Source organism: Oncorhynchus clarkii, chromosome 3 (genome assembly GCF_045791955.1).
Source record: "Oncorhynchus clarkii lewisi isolate Uvic-CL-2024 chromosome 3, UVic_Ocla_1.0, whole genome shotgun sequence".
Taxonomy (NCBI): domain Eukaryota; kingdom Metazoa; phylum Chordata; class Actinopteri; order Salmoniformes; family Salmonidae; genus Oncorhynchus; species Oncorhynchus clarkii.
In genome coordinates this window covers 31,763,218-31,776,386 of record NC_092149.1, presented here as the reverse complement: position 1 = coordinate 31,776,386, position 13,169 = coordinate 31,763,218, and the positions used below count along the sequence as shown (strand labels likewise).

At 40.7% G+C, this 13,169-nt stretch overlaps 1 protein-coding gene across 1 annotated transcript; it reads right to left on the bottom strand.

Annotated features, from left to right (window-relative positions):
• Positions 1 to 3,007: 3,007 nt before the first annotated feature.
• On the bottom strand, positions 3,008 to 12,906 carry LOC139393305 (cell adhesion molecule 4-like). Its single transcript, XM_071141838.1, has 11 exons — positions 12,755 to 12,906; positions 7,656 to 7,751; positions 6,746 to 7,105; positions 6,191 to 6,484; positions 5,806 to 6,069; positions 5,204 to 5,491; positions 4,168 to 4,255; positions 4,029 to 4,073; positions 3,894 to 3,938; positions 3,584 to 3,758; positions 3,008 to 3,327 (listed from the first exon to the last, which is right to left on the bottom strand). Exons 1-11 carry the CDS (start codon positions 12,834 to 12,836, stop codon positions 3,286 to 3,288), a joined length of 1,779 nt encoding a protein of 592 aa, XP_070997939.1. The 5' UTR covers positions 12,837 to 12,906; the 3' UTR covers positions 3,008 to 3,285.
• Positions 12,907 to 13,169: the final 263 nt, after the last annotated feature.

Here is a 13,169-nt window from a genome sequence, read left to right as displayed (position 1 = left end):
AAGGAACTAAGGTCAGGACGTGACATAATGTGACGAAATAGCCTAAGCTAAATGTTCTGATCTGTTGTGTCAGCCTCATTGCGTAAAAAGTTTTTTGTTGATGCTAGTGGTTATATTAATTTGGGATCTATCGCATCCCACAACTGTCCTAAACTATGTTTGGAATATTTATTTCTAGCACAGAATAGAATAGATGAACTTTTGTACTATGGGGGATAGTAGATTGACAAAGGCTAGTGCCTTTACTGTTCATTAGGCCTACTCATCTTGTTGGCTGTAAAGTAAATTTGGACAGTTAATCCAATATCTTCAATATGCGCCTCAAATTGGAAAAGGACAGGCGCAGTTGCATCCCCGATGTGTCTGTCTTCACTTGTAGCCTATGACCTGATTTTGTGATGAGAGCCATGCTACGGAGCACGCAGCATGCAGGTAGAAGGGAATGAAATTATTATATTCAGCCCAAGGGCACCACGGCTACTGGCCGCAAAAGGCATGGATTTTTTTAGGGGGCATTACGGCCACACAAAGAGGATGCCGCCAGGAAAATCGAGGCATTATCAAGTGCTTGTCAAATTGTGAATGAGAGACTGATGTGCCACCTGCACAAAAAACAAAGAGAGCTCATGCCTTTCATGCAACCTTTTTCAAATCATTAGAGTCGCATCTTGCATCCTTAGAATGTATTAAACGTCAAAACATATAGCCCAACATTTGTGCCACAACAAAAGGTACATAAATAACTCTAAATGAATTATATAGGAGTAACTGTTTCTTTGTTAACTGCTCAACACAGAATCATGCCATAGAATTCTAAGCAAATCTTGTCTGCTAAATTAACTAGTGTAGCCCATAGTCATATTGCATAGCCAGATCAGAACCTAACATAAGGACAACTCAGAGTATGCTGTTCTGTTCATCTTAAATAGACTACATTTTCTTCATATCATGTTTCTTTAGACTTGTTTAAAATAAATAGTGGATTATATTATGGATTTATTTGACTTTTCAAAATGTAGATGTTCCAAAGCTCTGCATCAGTGGCTTGTAGGCTATGTGCGGAAGCCAGGAGATGCTAAATGTGTTTATATTAATGAATGGCTAATTACCGTGAGACCGGCAGTTATTTGCTTGGCAATCACCCGGCTGACAACATTTTGTGACCACCACAGTCCTAGCCAGGCCAACAGGTTTGTGTCAAGAACTGCAACACTGCTGGGTTTTTCATGCTCAACAGCTTCCTGTGAGTATCAAGAATGGTCCACCACCCAAAGGACATCCATCCAACTTAAAACAATAGTGGGAAGCACTGGAGTCAACATGGGCCAGCATCCCTGTGGAATACCTTGTAGAGTCCATGCCCAGACGAATTGAACTGTTCCGTGCATCATCTCAATATTAGGAAACTTTTCCTAATGTTTGGTATAAAAAGTGAACATGTACAGTGCATTGCGAAAGTATTCGGCCCCCTTGAACTTTGTGACCTTTTGCCACATTTCAGGCTTCAAACATAAAGATATAAGACTGTATTTGTTTGTGAAGAATCAACAACAAGTGGGACACAATCATGAAGTGGAACGACATTTATTGGATATTTCAAACTTTTTTAACAAATCAAAAACTGAAAAATTGGGCGTGCAAAATTATTCAGCCCCTTTACTTTCAGTGCAGCAAACTCTCTCCAGAAGTTCAGTGAGGATCTCTGAATGATCCAATGTTGACCTAAATGACTAATGATGATAAATACAATCCACCTGTGTGTAATCAAGTCTCCGTATAAATGCACCTGCACTGTGATAGTCTCAGAGGTCCGTTAAAAGCGCAGAGGGCATCATGAAGAACAAGGAACACACCAGGCAGGTCCGAGATACTGTTGTGAAGAAGTTTAAAGCCGGATTTGGATACAAAAAGATTTCCCAAGCTTTAAACATCCCAAGGAGCACTGTGCAAGTGATAATATTGAAATGGAAGGAGTATCAGACCACTGCAAATCTACCAAGACCTGGCCGTCCCTCTAAACTTTCAGCTCATACAAGGAGAAGACTGATCAGAGATGCAGCCAAGAGGCCCATGATCACTCTGGATGAAGTGCAGAGATCTACAGCCGAGGTGGGAGACTCTGTCCATAGGACAACAATCAGTCGTATATTGCACAAATCTGGCCTTTATGGAAGAGTGGCAAGAAGAAAGCCATTTCTTAAAGATATCCATAAAAAGTGTCGTTTAAAGTTTGCCACAAGCCACCTGGGAGACACACCAAACATGTGGAAGAAGGTGCTCTGGTCAGATGAAACCTAAATTGAACTTTTTGGCAACAATGCAAAACGTTATGTTTGGCGTAAAAGCAACACAGCTGAACACACAGCAGCAGGGACAGGGAAGATGGTTAAAATTGATGGGAAGATGGATGGAGCCAAATACAGGACCATTCTGGAAGAAAACCTGATGGAGTCTGCAAAAGACCTGAGACTGGGACGGAGATTTGTCTTCCAACAAGACAATGATCCAAAACATAAAGCAAAATCTACAATGGAATGGTTCAAAAATAAACATATCCAGGTGTTAGAATGGCCAAGTCAAAGTCCAGACCTGAATCCAATCGAGAATCTGTGGAAAGAACTGAAAACTGCTGTTCACAAATGCTCTCCATCCAACCTCACTGAGCTCGAGCTGTTTTGCAAGGAGGAATGGGAAAAAATTTCAGTCTCTCGATGTGCAAAACTGATAGAGACATACCCCAAGCGACTTACAGCTGTAATCGCAGCAAAAGGTGGCGCTACAAAATATTAACTTAAGGGGGCTGAATAAGTTTGCACACCCAATTTTTCAGTTTTTGATTTGTTAAAAAAGTTTGAAATATCCAATAAATGTCGTTCCACTTCATGATTGTGTCCCACTTGTTGTTGATTCTTCACAAAAAAATACAGTTTTATATCTTTATGTTTGAAGCCTGAAATGTGGCAAAAGGTCGCAAAGTTCAAAGGGGCCGAATACTTTCGCAAGGCACTGTATGTATTTTATTTCAGTTATAATTATGTTCACATAACACATTTTTAAAAGCAATTTGACACACAAATTAAGTTGATACAAAAGTTACAATACAAAACATAGGTTACATTCATCACTTAAACACAAAAAAACACAATCCACACAGCCCAGACAGGTGCACAAACACAACAACTTTAGACTTTTAACAGTAGGCTACACGACTCAATCGTCAGCGTATAACAATTGGATAGCATTATTATTATGTACTCTGAAGCAAATGTTGTGTGCACTGGTAGTTCAATAATTTTGGTAAATATCATCCATGTCTGAACACATAGCCTATGGGGAAAAAATAAGAACGTTTTAGCCTATCTTTTTTTACATGCATAGGCCACCAAAATTGCTTCACAAATATATTTGGTCTGAGGGCTAAAGGGGTGTGAAAGTATGTGATTGAGGTTTAGTGGAAATCACTCTCTTGTCATAACAGTGTCTGAAATATGAAAGTGTGGGTGAAAAAGTATGTGGTGTTTACATTTTTATCAAACTCTGCACCAGCCAAATTGTGCCTGCAGTGAGGTTACATAAAGTTTACCTTTGTGCTATCTTGTAATTTGATCTTCTCGTCGTTCTTTGCTGGGTTTTGACTAGGCTTCTTTGGCACAAAGTCATTTTCGTAGACTGACGATTGGCTATCCGCCCGTGCTTTCTCCTTGGGTATGGCCATGGGCATGGCCTTAGGCTTGGTCCTCTCAGGCTTTTGCGGTGGTCTGTGAAGGAGAAGAGAATGTGGAACCTGATTATAGTTCAGTACCATTTTTACTATTTAAATGTTTTATTCTCCAACCACCCTCTACAGAAGCAAATGAATTTCCATGCTATATCATTGTTAAACTTTTTCTTACTTTTGGGGATTGCTGTACCTTAGGGACTCTGACATGTCACCTTGCCTTTTTGACAAAAAAAAAACATCTCAATGTCAATGAGCTTGAACATTATTATTTGTTGTATGTAAAATACAGATGCAAAAATGACAGTACCTTAGAGGGATATCCAACGTGTGGAGATTAGAGCTGGCCTTTGGTCTACAGATAATGTAGAGGGGAGACATCATTCAAAATGACACACCTAAAATGGTTGAATATGTGACATCTTCTCATCATCAAGAACCATACAAACCTCTCTCTGCAACGTCTTCTGCATACAAACATTACACATCCAAGAAAGACACTTCCAACTGCCAGAGCAGTCAGCATCCATGGCAGAACTGTGTTCAAAGAAAGACAGAGAGAGAGAGAGAGAGAGAGAGAGAGACGGAGAGAGAGAGATGGAGAGAGAGAGACAGGGAGACAGAGACAGAGAGAGAGAGATGGAGAGAGAGAGACGGAGAGACAGAGAGACAGAGAGACAGAGAAACAGAGAAACAGAGAAACAGAGAGACAGAGAGAGAGAGAGAGAGAGAGAGAGAGAGAGAGAGAGAGAGAGACAGAGAGAGAGAGAGACAGAGAGAGACAGAGAGAGAGAGAGACAGAGAGAGACGGAGAGAGAGAGAGACAGACAGAGAAACAGAGAAACAGAGAAACAGAGAGACAGAGAGACAGAGAGACAGAGAGAGAGAGAGAGAGATGGAGAGAGAGAGACAGAGAGACAGAGAGACAGAGAGAGACAGAGAGACAGAGACAGAGAGAGAGAGAGAGAGAGAGAGAGAGAGACGGAGAGAGAGAGATGGAGAGAGAGAGACAGGGAGACAGAGAGAGAGAGATGGAGAGAGAGAGACGGAGACAGAATGACAGAGAGAGACAGAGAAACAGAGAAACAGAGAAACAGAGAGACAGAGACAGAGAGAGAGAGAGAGAGAGAGAGAGAGAGAGAGAGAGAGAGAGAGACAGAGAGAGACGGAGAGAGAGAGAGACAGACAGAGAAACATAGAAACAGAGAAACAGAGAGACAGAGACAGAGAGACAGAGAGAGAGAGAGAGAGATGGAGAGAGAGAGACGGAGAGACAGAGAGAGAGAGAGACAGAGAGAGACGGAGAGAGAGAGAAACAGAGAAACAGAGAGAGAGAGAGACAGAGAGAGACGGAGAGACAGAGAGAGAGAGTGGGGAGGGGGGACAAATGGGGAGGCAGAGGAGGAAGAAAGACTGTCACCGTGTGCAGATTCTAATGACATCAGAAGATTAAGAACAGACATTCTGTACTGAAAGCTTGCTTACACTGTCCAGCTGTGAATTTTGTGTCAAGGGGCAGCTGCTGGATGTCAGTGGCCAGTGAGTTACTGGCTACGCAGGAGACATTTGGTCGACTTTCCACAGGCCCAGTGAGTTCTGCTGACACAGTATTATCACTGTATATGGTGATGGAAGTGAAGGAGGATGGGAGAGTGCTGCTTCCGCTGATCGTCCAGTGCAGAGTGGCATTAGGTCGGGCTTCTGCTCTACACACACAGGTCAGAATCCCACCCTTCAAGGAGCAAGTGGAGTCCGAGAGGATTGCTGGGGGGACTGGAGCGACAGAATGACACAAAGTGGTGATTTAATTTTTTACAATTGTAAGTGAGAAACAATGACAATAGAATTACGTTAGGGTGGTAAGGAGTCTGTTCTTCTATTTTACACCCATAACCTGCTGCTAGAATTAGCATTTCAGTGTACAAATGTAATGCTAGTTCCATTGGAAACTGTGCAACCAGACAATGGCCAGGTCGCAATTGTAAATGAGAACTTGTTCTCAACTTGCCTACCTGGTTAAATAAAGGTGAAAAAAATCAAATTAAAAAAAAAATTAAAAAAATAGACACATACAATGAGATACTTACAGTTGACATCCAGAAACAGCCAGGCTGACTGACTTGATCCAATATTGTTTTGGACAATGCAGGAGAATGAAGAGTCTCGGCTAATGTTGGGATAGGACATTTTTCCCTGAGCGGAATTCGTTTGGATGCTTTGGCCTCCCTGTCGTCTGATCCACACATACAGGCCTGGCTGGGGGTTGCTGTCAGCAACACACTCCAGATTGACACTATGACCTTCACTGACTGGCTGTTCATCCGCCATCATCTTCACACCTACAGGGGCATCTGTTAATGAAGTGGACAGACATGTATTGGTGCTATGTAGTTGTTTGTTCTGTAATATGGTATATGATGTGAACAGAATAATTACACAACTGAGTACAAACAAGAAAGACCAAAAACGTACACGAGATGTTAAGAATGACTGGTTGACTCTCAGTTTGGACTGTAGCGAATTGAGCGGTGCATTTCATCTCTTTTTTGTGCAGTTGGCACGTTCCTCTTCCTTGTATTGTCTCAGTGGACACCCACAGCCCTCCCTTTTCCTCCATTGACGTCACCGCTGTAGAATTGACAGGCAAGCGGCTCCAGTGAAGGGATGGAGGAGAGGATGGGCAGGAATGCCAGACACTACAGTTGGCCTGGAATAAGGCTCCATCCACCATTGCATTCTTCATGGATAAGGCAGGAGCTTTTCTATCTGCAAGTTCAAATACATGATTATTAGCTGGAACCAAAGGCAAACAAGGCATTACCAGTTCCCCGTGACTAATGATTTAACACCCTGTCTGCAATTCTCATTCAGTTTTAACATAGTGCTTTAACTACCGACCACTGTCACTCCTAAATATAGATGTCAAATGAATGAAGTGCTGTTCATCTAATCACAATCTGTTCGTTTTTCAGTTGTTCCACTACAACAAATATTCAATCTAATACACCTCTCCATGAGTGTGCTTACTTTCAATTGTAATTGTTACGATCTGATGATGGAACTTTTGTGGAGCGGACTCATCAGGGTTGATCCACACGTAGAGCTTGAGGTTATTGTCTCCCCACGTCACACTCTCAAACCTCAGTGTACAGTCCCCCTCTGCTGAATTGCCTGGCACTGATGTACGCCCTCTAAAACTGGCCCCCACACTGGTCGGTTCCTTGCCATCATAAAGCTTAGGATAGTGAACGCTATGATACTGGTACCAGATGACCCTGTGGTGGGGGGCGGTGTGACAGGACACTTCTACACAGCTGCCATCTACTGCCTTCACAGTATTGGGCACCTTCACCATCCAACAGTGACCAAGCGAGACAAGTGTGCACCCTGAGGAAGAAGGCCTAACAAGTCAGTTCACATTGCATCAGTTCTCCTTTATTACTTTGCCGGCCATATTAAGTGGAGATTGAATTAACGCCCCCAATTAGAGGAATCGAATAGGGTTGATCCGCAGAAGTGTTTTCCCAGTGCAACAGAAAGTGTTGCACTGCAGGACAAATACAACAGCTGCATTGAAACTGCATCTAAACTGAATTAGCTTGACAGAGCCAGTAAGCACATCTCACACATTATGTGACCACAGGTTAAAAATACTACATGTGGTTCTGACGTTGACTTTCTTCATATACATGTAGCACTTTCAGCAAAGACCATTGCTAACAATAATCAGAGTCAATAATTGGGTTCCATTATAAGCAAAAAAAATGAGCATTTACTGTACGTACTGTATTTCTCTATATACTGTCCACATACAGTATTTAACAAACAGTGACATTTAACGGCTTAAAGCTAGAAAGTTCAATTCAGATAATTTTGATGCAAACATAAAGTTTTACCAAGCAAGCAAATGTCATATAATAAGATGTGTATAACATACCTGTGATGAAGCTGAGGATGTCCATTAGAGTCCGTGGTGTCTTTAGTCTATTAGGGTCCTGATACCATGTGATGCTTAGGATACTGACGTTTATAGCTATAAAACAAAAAAAAATAATCACCCAATCAATTCATTAAAGATAAACTCCACCCCCAAAACAATATTTTGGTATTTGTTTCATTAGTCCATTGTTGACATTCTCCCAAAATGTTTTGCTTGTCAGCAATATTTTGAAAGTGACATATCTTGAAGACTTGTTTGCTGACAAGCAAAACATTTTGGACTATATCAACAATGGACTAATGAAGCAAACACCAATAGATCGTTTTTGGGTGGAACCTTTTTATTTGTATTTATTTGTATAATATTTTTTAGGGGGTAGATCACCTTTAATATTGCAGAGAGATTGTAGCTTCCATCAATGTAATTGTCTGCATCATTTCCAATCCCCCATATATGTATTTTTAAAATATGCATGTATATGCAGCACCAGTCAAACGTTTGGACACGCCTACTCATTCCAGAGTTTAACTTTATTTTAAATATGTTCTACATTGCAGAATAATAGTGAAGACATCAAAACTATGACAAAACACATGTGGAATAATGTAGTAACCAAAAAAGTAGTAAATAAATCTAAATATATTTTATATTTTATATTCTTCAAAGTAGCTCCCTTTGCCTTGATGACAGCTTTGCACACTCTTGTAGGTTTGTCCGAACTTTTGACTGAAACTGTACATACATTAATTTTCCTTAACAATCTACACACAATACCCCATAATGACAAAGCAAAAACTGGTTTTCATTTTTTTGGAAAATGTGTTAAAAATAGAAAACAGAAATAAATGTAAATAAGTATTCAGACCCTTTACTCAGTACTTTGTTGAAGCACCTTTGGCAGCGATTACAGCCTTGAGTATTCTAGGGTATGATGCTACAAGCTTGGCACACCTGTATTTGGGGAGTTTCTCCCATTTCCTCTCTGCAGATCCTCTCAAGCCCTGCCAGGTTGGTTGGGGAGCGTCGATGCACAGCTATTTTCAGGTCTCGCCAGAGAAGTTCGATCTGGTTCAAGTCCGGGCTCTGGCTGTGACACTCAAGGATATTCAGAGACTTGTCCCAAAGCCACTCCTGTGTTGTCTTGGCTGTGTGCTTAGGGTCATTGTCCTATTGGAAGGTGAACCTTCACCCCAGTCTGTGGTCCTGAGCGCTCTGGAGCAGGTTTTCATCAAGGATCTCTCTGTACTTTGCTCCGTTTATCTTTGCCTCGACCCTGACTAGTCTCCCTGCCATGTGAAACAAGTCAAGGGGTCTGAATAGTTTCCTAAGGCAAGCTGTATGGAGTTAACACCTTACAGCTGGCAACCGGAGTCAGTGTGCATGAGCCACAGTAGTCACTAGAGCGCGATGGGACAAGGACATCCTGGCCGGCCAAACCCTCCCCTAACCCGGACGACGCTGGGCCAATTGTGCTCTGCCTTATGGGTCTCCCCATCGTGGGGGATCAACCTTCTTGTTGAGTGTCTGATAATCTACCAATTACAGTGGCAAGAAAAACTATGTGAACCCTATGGAAATACCTGGATTTCTGCATAAATTGGTCATAAAATTTGATCTGATCTTCATCTAAGTCACAACAATAGACAAACACAGTCTGCTTAAACTAATAACACACAAACAATTATAGGTTTTCTTGTCTTTACTGGACACACTGTGTAAACATTCACAGTGCAGGGTGGAAAAGGTATGTGAACCCTTGGATTTAATAACTGGTTGACCCTCCTTTGTCAGCAATAACCTCAACCAAACGTTTTCTGTAGTTGGGGAGCAGACCTGCACAACGGTCAGGAGGAATTTTGGACCATTCCTCTTTACAAAACTATTTCAGTTCAGCAATATTCTTGGGATGTCTTGTGTGAACCGCTCTCTTGAGGTCATGCCACAGCATCTCAATTGGGTTGAGGTCAGGACTCTAACTGGGCCACTCCAGAAGGCGTATTTTCTTCTGTTGAAGCCATTCTGTTGTTTATTTACTTCTGGGTTTTGGGTCGTTGTCCTGTTGCATCACCCATCTTCTGTTGAGCTTCAATTGGCAGACAGATAGCCTTACATTCTCCTGCAAAATGTCTTGATAAACTTGGGAATTTGTTTTTTCAGTCGATGATAGCAAGCTATCCAGGTAGAAGGCCAGCATGCCGGAGTCGCCTCTTCACTGTTGACGTTGAGACTGGTGTATTGCGGGTACTATTTAATGAAGCTACCAATTGAGGACTTGTGAGGCATCTGTTTCTCAAACTAGACACTCCAATGTACTTGTCCTCTTGCTCAGTTGTGCACCGGGGCCTCCCACTCCTCTTTCTATTCTGGTTAGAGCCAGTTTGCGCTGTTCTGTGAACAGTACACAGCATTGTTCGAGATCTTCAGTTTCTTGGCAATTTCTCACATGGAATAGCCTTCATTTTTCAGAACAAGAATAGACTGACGAGTTTCAAAAGAAAGTTCTTTGTTTGTGGCCATTTTGAGCCTGTAATCAAACCCACAAATGCTGATGCTCAAGATACTCAAGTAGTCTAAAGAAGATTTTTATTGCTTCTTTAATCAGAACAACAGTTTTAAGCTGTGCTAACATAATTGCAAAATGGTTTTCTAATGATCAGTTAGACTTTTAAAATGACACACTTGGATTAGCTAACACAACGTGCCATTGGAACACAGGAGTGATGGTTGCCTCTACACCTATGGGCCTCTGTACACCTATGTAGATATTCCATTAAAAATCAGCCATTTCCAGCTACAATAGTCATTTACAACATTAACAATGTATAAACTGTATTTCTGATCAATTTGATGTTATTTTAATGGACAAAAAATGTGCTTTTCTTTCAAAAACGAGGACATTTCTAGGTGACCCCAAATCTTTGAATGGTCGTGTATCTATACAGTATTTCCGTGGACCCCCTGCAGTACCTCCGCTGTGCAGCTTTTATTTTTTGTAATTTAACCTTTATTTAACTAGGCAAGTCAGTTAAGAACAAATTCTTATTTACAATGACTGCCTACCAAAAGGCAAAAGGCCTCCTGCGGGGACGGGGGCCTGGGATTTAAAAAAAATATTAAATACAATATAAATACAGGACAAAACACAACAAGAGAGACAACACAACACTAGATAAAGAGAGACCTAAGACAACAACATAGCAAGGCAGCAACACATGACAACACATCATGGTAGCAACACAACATAACAACAACATGGTAGCAACACAACATGGTAGCAGCACAAAACATGGTACAAACATTATTGGGCACAGTCAAAAGCACAAAGGTCAAGAAGGTAGAGATAACAATAGATCACACAAAGCAAAATCTGATGGCTGAATGGTAAAGAACGTCTCGCCGCTCAAAAGCTAAATCTGATTTTTTTTAAACGACTCACAACGCGGACAGTGAAGAAACACTATGCACACACACCGGACTCTACCCACACACTCACACATTCTTACACTGACACTCCAACACATACACACACACAATCACTCACACACAACATGTACGTACACACAGGCACACATTCGCCACACACCACAGGATTTTGGTGCCACCTTAATTGGGGAGGACGGGCTCATGGTCATGGCTGGAGCGGAATCAGTGGAATGGTATCAAATACAACAAACACATGGTTTCTATGTGTTCGATGCCAATCCATTCGCTCCGTTCCAGACATTATTATGAGCCGTCCTCCCCTCAGCAGCCTCCACTGCCACACACACACTTAAACACTCATCACATACGGTGCTGCATATATACATGTACATATATATCTCCATTACTTCCTACCCCTGCATATCGACTCTGTACTAGTACCCCGTGTATATAGCCAAGCTATCATTGCTCATTGTGTATTTATTCCTTGTGTTACAATTATTATTATTAATATTATTATTATTATTATTGTATTATAAATTGTTGGGAAGGGCCTGTAAGTAACTATTTCAATGTTAGTCTACACCTGTAGTTTACATATGTATTTTATTTGACACACACAAACACGCATCCACGCATGCACACAAACACTCTAACACACACACATTTTAATGTTGTATTATTGTAGTATTATACATTTGATATAGTATATTTGTAATAATAGAGTATTAATGTCATGTCTTGTATGATGTATTGTTTTATTTATGATGTAGGCTGTGGTTTTGTTGAGACGTAATGATTTATTTCCTGTTTGTACCACAGGAAGAGAAGCTGCTGCCTTATGAGGATCCTAAGAAATACCTAATACTAGGTCCTGTGGGGCTCAGTTGGTAGAGCATGGCACTTGCAATGCCAGGGTTTTGGGTTCGATTCCCGTGGGGGACAAGGTTGAAAATTTATTCAAGTCGCTCTGGTTAAGAGTGTCTGTTAAAATGTATGTACTTTAAGTAACCAATGACCATATTTGACCAGACAAATACATTACTTCCTGATATACTACAGGATGTGAAACTGCCATGGCCAGAGACCATTTCTTGTTTCTACTTCTGCCAATATAATTTTGGTTTGATAAAAGAGGATGTGGATGGACGGACAGTTTCTTAGACATCACCCCGGTGAATTAAAATTAGATAACAAATTGAAAACAATATCAAGATGTATATTATATCTATAGTATATTATGTGGTAGGTCCTATGGGAAAAGGTTTCTGGAAATAAATCCCAGTCTACCTGGAGGCTGCAAAATTACATTATAAACCATAATTAGACAGCAGATCCATGTATGATGACCTATGTCAACCAATGAAAACACTGTTTCTAACATTAATAAATGGCAAAAAAGACACTCAAAAAAGATATTATAAGGAATAGGATTTTGATGTCTCTGTCCTATATCTAGGAGATATAAGATAGCTCAGGAAATATGTTGGTTTCTTTGGACACATATACCCTAAATATAACCTAAAATAGTTTTACCTGGAACCCTTTTTTTCTAAGAGTGTACAGACATACCATCATATTTACATTTCCCAAAATGGTTTGTTCAACCTATCACTGTCATTGAAATGTTCTCACAAATCCCCATAAAACCAGAGATGAACATCATGCCTTACCTTCAGAGGAGGTGGTGAGCGTGTCTGTCTGAGTTGGCCCTCTGTTCTCTGTCATAAAGCGAAAACCACTACTGCACATCATCCTCCCCTTGTTCTTTTCAAACAGGAAACTCACTGAATCTCTCAGAGCCTGCTTTCCAATTGGCGAACAGTTTGTTCTAATGTTAGTTTTCAAACGCACCTTCGTATTTTCTAGTTTTTTGTTTTAAATACTATTGGTGCATTCAGTGATATTATAGTGAGTTTAAGAGTTTTAAATACCTTGAAAACATTAACATCATAATGCTGTGAACAATTACATAGGCTACAATAAAGAACAATAAGGTGGACATTTAATGTGTTTATTTGTTTTGTGGTGAAAAAAAAACAGCGTTATACTTTCATTAAGAGCAATATATCTTTGTGAAAGTACAAT